The following is a 7,732-nucleotide window of genomic DNA, read 5'->3' on the forward strand; positions in this document are numbered from 1 at the left end:
TCTTAGGCAAGCAAGGTCAGCCTCAGGAGGAGCTGGTCTTGCACTGATCATGTAGAGGCTCTAAGTTAACTGCATACTCAGATCTGGGCTGCCTTTCAGCTCTGTGTACTAAGCAGAGCAGTTCAAGGGGAGAGTCTACTCCTGCCCTGTAGAAGAAACTGAAGAGGCAGGAGGAAGCAGCCACTCTTTCAGAGCCAGTATACCAGAAACAAAAATCAGGTCCCATTCTCCAGCATGCTAGACAAAGGCTGTTATGGCTGGTAAGAGTAAAGGAGGATAAAGAACCTACCTGGGCCAAGGGGCTAAACTCTCCCCTCTTCCTACATATTGGCAGATAGCCCCATTAAAATATATAATTATGGGAGATTGAAGGCCTGTGAATACACACATTTTTTTGACATCAGTAATAACTAAATGCCCAGATACAAAGTCAAAATTGGTCAGTCTTTGCAAAGTCCCTTCCTAGGTCAGCTTGACTGGTGGAAATGAAATTTCATGATTCTGACTGACTGGTGTCCCTCACTGGGATTTTTGTCATGGTGGAGCAGGACCTCATGCAACCTCAGGCCAAACTCTCTGGGTACTAAGATGGAAGGACAAGACTATTTGAGCTGCTGTTAGTCCTTACAGGTGTGAGGAAGTAATGGAACTTGGTCTCTCCATCCTGGGCGTGAGTGCCAGACTCCAGACACCCAATCCTTCAGTCCAGGAAAGATAAATTCTTTTCATTCTTCCCATGCAGACAGCAAGTTCTTGTCTCTTTCTCCTGAAGCAAATCATCTTCTATTGGGTACCCCATCCTTCCCTATGCAGAGAAACTTAGGTCTTCAATCTGGGAAGAAAAATAACTGAAAGAGAACAGGGTAAAAAAAGAAAAGAAATCTGCAGTATTGTGCACGGTGCAGAGGAGGTACTTGGAAATGATTACCAAGCACTTACAGCACAAGAACTAGGGAATGCCTAATTACATGGTCTTTACAGGCTTTAAAGAATCAAAAAGAAGTATTTTTTTCAAGTGGTTCATAATTAATTTGTGCCTTAGTACCTTAGGCCAAAATAGATTTGGGTCCAAAAAAGAAATAGGCAATATCATGAAAGAAAGTCCAGCAGGGGCCATTAAATACAACGTTCTTGATACAACTTATGCTTATAACAGGTTTAAAAGCCACCAGATTTTGGAAAGTAGGAAGGTATACTGGGAATAGGATCACACTATTCATCTTCTGTATTTTTATATGCTTTCTTAAGCAGTTGCCTTTGACATCTAAAAGAGCTAGATGGACTTTCAGTCTGACTGACTATAGCAGATCGTCTCGTGAGCCAATGTGACTCTTACCATCTGCTGGCTATCCAGAGCATGTTGATCAGGCTGTTTACATCTCTTGCATGAAGTTCATCTTCAGACACTACAGCTGTGTTGCTCTGTGTGGAAACTGTCTTTCTTATCACCGGAGTAAGAGGTTGCACACAACCCTTCCAAATTTCTGTGTACTTGGCCATTTTCTGGATATCGAGGAGCAGCCTCTTTAGAAAGATTGGGGAACATGTGGTCCTTGGAGTGGATGTTGAAAGCTGCTCAACTCTGGACCAGAGAGAGATGATTTTCCTCTTGGCCCATTCCTTTCTTTGTCTCTAATGGGTGTTCACATGAGGTGCCTTCTTATTGTGGTAGACAGAGGCACCTCAGAGCAAGAAAGCTAGTCTTTTAGGAAGTTAGGTGTAAGTCACTCTATGACCAACATCTTAAACCAGTCTAACCATAAGGAAACAGCTTGGTGAAGTCACCCCTGACAGCATGCACAGACGAGCTGCAGTTTCCTCATACAGTCATGCCCTAAAAACTACAACCTTAAGTTAAGGAAATGCTACATAGTGCATTTCCAGAAGTAAAAGGCTTCAACAGAGACCTAATCGTGTGAGGATTAAATAACTGAATGCGTGAAGAGAAAATCTCCGATTCCTGAAATCAGGCAAAACAAAATGCATCACAAGGCAGTGAAACTTTAAAATCACCTCTAAATTAAATATGAACAGGTACCATGCAAGAGCTGTGTAGGTACAAGTGTGGGAAGTAACTATAAAAAAAAAAAAAAGAGTGGAGAGTTTTCCTCATGCAATGGGATGGTGTAACTACACAAATATATGGACACAAGACAAAGTTTTACTAGTGCTTCTTAAGAGAATATAAATGATTTTAGGTCACATCTATAATTTAATAAATTAGAACAGGCCCAAATGATCTAAAATGACTGTGGAATAGATCTGTTCTCCAGTAAATTTTTAATGTGAACTTATTAAGACTTGATTAATTATTATGAATTAATTATTAATTGCTCTTAAATGAGGTTGCTTTTGAGCGCAGTAGTAATGAAATGTTGCCCGAGTTACAGAAAGGAGAGTAAGATTTAAACTCACGCTATTAGACATCAGTTTGGTCTCCCAAAATTTTATTTTTGTGTTTGCATCATTACTCCTTTAAATATTTTATAGTAAGGCTAGTTCCTATAGGCTTTTAGTTAACTTTATGTCCTACATGGTATCACTTCTTTAAGAGTACTCACACACTTAGGTTGTCACTAGATTGGACCCAGTGCATATAAATCTTCATTCAAGATTCCCCTCTGACTTTGGAGGCATGTAGTATGCAAGACTACTTCTATTTGTGAACATACAGCACTTCTGATCACTTAAAATTTCTTCCTCTAATTTTTTTTCTCTGTGTTATATCACACCTATTCAGTCATTATCATTCAAGAAAAATATTGCACAAAAACGTGCACATATGCACACAGACAGACTTTCTCTGCTCCTTCTGAGTCAGGACTTTTTCAAAACCTGAAGGGGCATATGGAGGGGAGGGAATATAAGGAAGCATTCTGGTAGAAACTATCAGTTTTGGGTTGTTAATTTTTTTTAACCTTTCTTCCCCCCCTCCCCCCAACACAATCATGCATATGTGAAATTTTTAACACAAATTTTAATTACCTAGGGCAGAATTTTTTGGCAGAATGAGTTTCAAGCAAAGGTGGACAAAGTAGGCACTAATCAATGCAACTTCTCAAATGATTCTTTCATTTATTCTGTCATCACTGTACCTAAATACTTAAAGTTTACATAGATATACATATGGTGGCCAAAATGGGGTTCAGCAGTAGCTATATAAAAATTTGGACGAACAACCATGAAAATTTTGTGGGCTTCTTCAATCTCCTTCTCTTCAATGGCCTACTACGTCATTTCAGCTATTCTTTGAATACGTTACACATGCATGTTACACTTTTACAACATTTATGTATTATTTATTCTTCATGAAATATTTCCATTTTACTAGTCAGCAGCACCTGGAATCAATGTCCAATGATTCATGTTATGTAGTCTATTTTTAAGTGATTTTTTTTTTTTTATCATCTCAAGCAATAACCTCAGGAGGCCTTGGCCAGAAAAGATTTGCTCAGTTCTCCTCCCTGCTGTGTACAGGGAAACTTCAAGGATGTTTTTAAACCTATCATTGCCTGAACCTCATGTCAGACTAATGGGTTGTCAGGAGTCTCCTGCAGGCAGGACTGCAATGACAGTCCAACTTACCATCTTCAGACACTGTTACCCCGAGGCTATTACTGCATCACAGTCACTGGTAAGATGGTGGAAGGACTGAATCAAAGAAAAAAAAAATTAGGAACTCTACTTTTCAGTCCTCAAGAACATGATACCTGCCTTACTTCAATTAACTAGGAATATGAAGTGCCTGAAAGCAATACTGAGAATATTCTGGTTAAACAAATCTGACTGATCCTCAAAATTACTTCTTTTTTCCTCCCTCAGACGCTGAATCTGACCTGTACTGTGTTTGGAAATCCTGACCCCGAAGTGATTTGGTTCAAGAATGACAAGGTCTTTGAACTTAATGAGCACTATGTGTTTTCACTGGAACAAGGGAAATATGCCAGTTTAACAATCAAGGGAGTGACCTCAGAAGACTCAGGCAAATACAGCATCCATGTCAAGAACAAGTATGGTGGGGAAACAGTGGATGTCACTGTAAGTGTGTACAGACATGGTGAAAAAATGCCTGAAATTAAGCCCGGCCAGCTTGCTAAACCCAGGCCAATACCACCATCAGAAGAAGTCCTCAAACCTAAGGGCAACACAAAATCCAGTAAGAAGTAAAGGTTGACAAACAAAATAGAATACATGAGCTGTAGTTGAGGTATTCCCCCACGTAACTAGTTGGTAATGTCCAAAGGGAAACTGAGCTTTTAGGAGTTTGCTTTAGGGAGGTAGCTGTGCTATGGTGCTGTACACATCTGCAACAATCTCACTTGGAATACATGTAATAGGGTGGGACTTGCAAATAGCAAAAAACCAAATGCCTGCCAGACGTTCCCATATGCAATAGCAAGTTGCACAGACGTACAGTAAACCTCCATTTCCACCTCTCTAATCTTCCACAAAAAAACCCCAAACCTACCCAACAACCCTCTGAGAACAAATGTCCCATCAGTAAAGGTAGTGAACTGCAGTTAGAAACATATTCAGAGATGGTTCCTGCTTTGCTCCACACACAGTCCCTTTGGCTTTGAAGCCTCTGATCCTTTAAGTCTAGTGGACAGTCTCTAATTAGTAGTGATACTGTTGTTTTATAGCGTGACTTTATCTTTAGTAGACTTTTACAAATGTTCACTGTTTACTCATTGAAGCATAGGTCACATGGTTGCATTTTGTTTTTCTTGCTTTGTGCTAATAAAACTTTAAAAGTCACCTTTGTTACTCATTGCTCTGAATCACACCTAACTAGTTCTGTTTACTCTCTTTCACTGTTTAATTATTGCTTATTGCAAAATTTCACAGCTGGTAGCATGCAGACTATCGACTTTCAATAAAGAATGCAAATTACGGTTAATCACAGTCACTGGGTGGCACTTGCAACAATTTTTACTCTTTACAATACACATCAAGATGCAAGCTTAAACTGGTACCAAAAGACATGTACACAATTCAGTCACTTAAGATAATTATGTCTTTGATTCTCCTCTATCCAAAATGAACAACAGAACTCTTCCATGGATGAAGTGATGTTCTGCTAGGCAAAGACTTCAATATATGCTTATCATGAAACATTGAAATAGAACAGACTTCAGTGAGATTACTCACATATCTGTACATGATTGAGTGTTTGCAGCGGTGTCTTTTTCAGATCAGGTTCTCTGTTCAATAAAAGTCCATTTATCTACCTAGATGAACCTCTGTAATTTGCTAAGCCACTTTCAGCAAAGAGTTCTTCTAATGGTAAGTAACACTGGTGATTGATACAAACATCCCAGATGCGGCCCTCCTCTCTTGTGACTTCTCCCAGTCTCTCGGATAAATGCAAGGAAAAGGGAGCACTGTGGGAGACGGGAGCTTGGATGAGGGGTGGCCTGGAGAAACGGCACTCTGCAAAATCTTCACTGGAGAAACTGGATGGAAGTGTTTGACATAAGTGGTGGGACTGTAACTTGTGTTTGGGGTCATGGCTGAAAGCCAGCGCTGAGTGTCTGATAGTGTCTGAGCTTAAGTGTGGAAAACACAGAAATAATAGTTCGGGCTTCCCCCTCCCTTCCCCTCCCAGCAGAGAAACTGAAAAAACAGGAAAATGAATAGTTTCAGAGTAAATTTAATCTCAGGGCTTTTTTCCATTTTTTTTCCCCTCACCTAATTGACATAGACCTTCCATTGTTTGTCTGGCAAACAAATACTTCACTTGATTCAAAAAATGTTTTATTTTCGAGACAGATGAAAAGCAGAGGAAATAAGAAGCTAATTTACAAGCTGTCAGGTACAGTAGGTTGGAGCACTCATCTGGGAGTCAGGAGAGCAGCATTCCACTTCTCCCTTCTCTCCATCCATGGGGATTTGGACCTGTATCTCTGACCACCAAGAGCAGTGCACTAATGCCCAGCCTTCCCTGTATTTGGAAGTGCTGCTTCTGTTGATCCTTTTTTACTTTGTCTGACTAGGTAAACAGACTGAAAAAGGGACTAGGCCTAGGCATCCTACCTCTCACATGAGCATGTTAAATGCTAGATTTGAGAGGTTTTCTCCCTTTCTTGTACTTTACCTTAGTTTTCAGTATTGAAGGAGGGATTGAGGGTGTGATGCTCTGGACTATTTAACAACCTGATGGTTTGAACAGATAATGATGAAGATGAGAATGGATTCATTGTAGTTTCAAATTCCTTGGGTAAAAAAGACTGCAAGTCTCCTTTGCAATTCATTGATATCTGTGAGTAGTCGTGATAAAAAACATCAGGCCAGCTCTGGAAAGGAGAGTCTTTAATCACACTTTATTAAAAGATGCTTTGATTTTTAAATAAACAGCTTTTTGAAATATTTATGTACTTAGAGCCAATGAACAGTGGGTTTATATTTAAGTACAGTATAACCAGCCAGGAATTACATTGGCCAGTGATGAAAAATGCTTCTTTTGGGGAAAAATTCTTGTGGCTGTGGAACCACATTCTGTGTCTGGTCATTGAATGAAAGTGTCCGAGAGGGTTAAAGGCTCAAGGACATGATATTGCTGTGAGACAGTTTAATTAAAAAATTTCAGGACACAAAGCAAAGCAAAGATTTATCTTCCAAATATCTATCAAAATAAAAAAAAATATTTTTATATGAATTTGTCATCACAAGAACTTCAGCAAATCTCTTGATAAAATAACTCAAAATTTCTTCTTTCTATTCTAATTTCTTATTAAAGGCTTTTCAGGTTTTCAAAATCTTACCATGGCAGGCTCACAAAACATCAGAGCAAGTCTCCGTAGCATACAAAGTGAGTATCAGCAAGAATTTAATATTATTCTTATCTCCTTCTACAGTACACAAGTTAATTTTAGCTGACACTATCAAATTATTGCATGTTATGGCAGCTTTTCAGAGGTATCCTTGGGCACAGGAGACAAGGTTACTCTCATCTCAGTTGTACCTTTAGCTGGCCTTCTTAGTTAAGCAAGCTTCACTTATTTCCTTCCAGGCAAACAGAAATAATTTATTATGACAGTTAATCCTCTGCTGAAGTACAGAAATTATCATTCACAGGAACATTGTATTCAAAAGGCTAAGGACTTCCTATAAACTGTTTCACATTTTTCAGTGTTCAGCGTACCTTTGATTCTTTTGTACACATTTTAAAATCTTGTTATCAGTGCTATGAAATGAATTGGGTCAACTCTGTTTAAAAGGGCTATCTTTTTAGAGCGAATGTGCACCTAGTTGCCCGGAGGGGCAATACAATTGGATGGATATTAGAGGGACAAATAGGATGCTCTGGTAATCAAGTCAGATGCAATACATGATGAGGCATATTAGCATTTGCACACACCCTTCACAGACTTGGTGTCAGCATTAGTTTAAGTAATAAACATTTCGAAAGGGGAAGGGAAGAAAGTAAGATTTGCTGGGGAAGGTCTGATGCCACATGAGCCTACCCACTCTAAGGTCAAGGGAGATTGACTCATTTATTCTGGATATGAACCTAGACTGTTGTTTTTGCAAATCCAGGGGCCCATTACAGTGAATTAGCTATTTCTGTTACCTTTAAGAAGAAATGTTTCTATTAGCATAATTTTCTGTCACACTGGTGAGTTTTGTGCTGTCTGAGTCATGTTGCGCTTTTCTAGGCAGTGCTAGCGTGAAATGGAGCATTGTCGACTTGTCATGGGAGGCAGATAAGATGTCAGCCAGTTGTGCTGAT

The 7,732-nt window shown here is 39.3% G+C and overlaps 1 protein-coding gene across 3 annotated transcripts in view; it reads left to right on the forward strand.

Annotated features, from left to right (window-relative positions):
* Positions 1-4,905, forward strand: part of MYOM2 (myomesin 2) — a 79,717-nt gene extending 74,812 nt beyond the window's left edge. For all 3 annotated transcript variants that reach the window (XM_069805924.1, XM_069805927.1, XM_069805926.1), the window contains one exon: positions 3,823-4,905. In XM_069805924.1, coding sequence (XP_069662025.1) covers positions 3,823-4,167 — 345 coding nt within the window. In that variant the 3' untranslated portion in view covers positions 4,168-4,905. The remainder of the gene's footprint in view (positions 1-3,822) is intronic.
* The last annotated feature ends 2,827 nt before the right edge of the window (positions 4,906-7,732 follow it).

The sequence above is a fragment of the Haliaeetus albicilla genome, chromosome 18, assembly GCF_947461875.1.
Source record: "Haliaeetus albicilla chromosome 18, bHalAlb1.1, whole genome shotgun sequence".
Lineage (NCBI taxonomy): Eukaryota > Metazoa > Chordata > Aves > Accipitriformes > Accipitridae > Haliaeetus > Haliaeetus albicilla.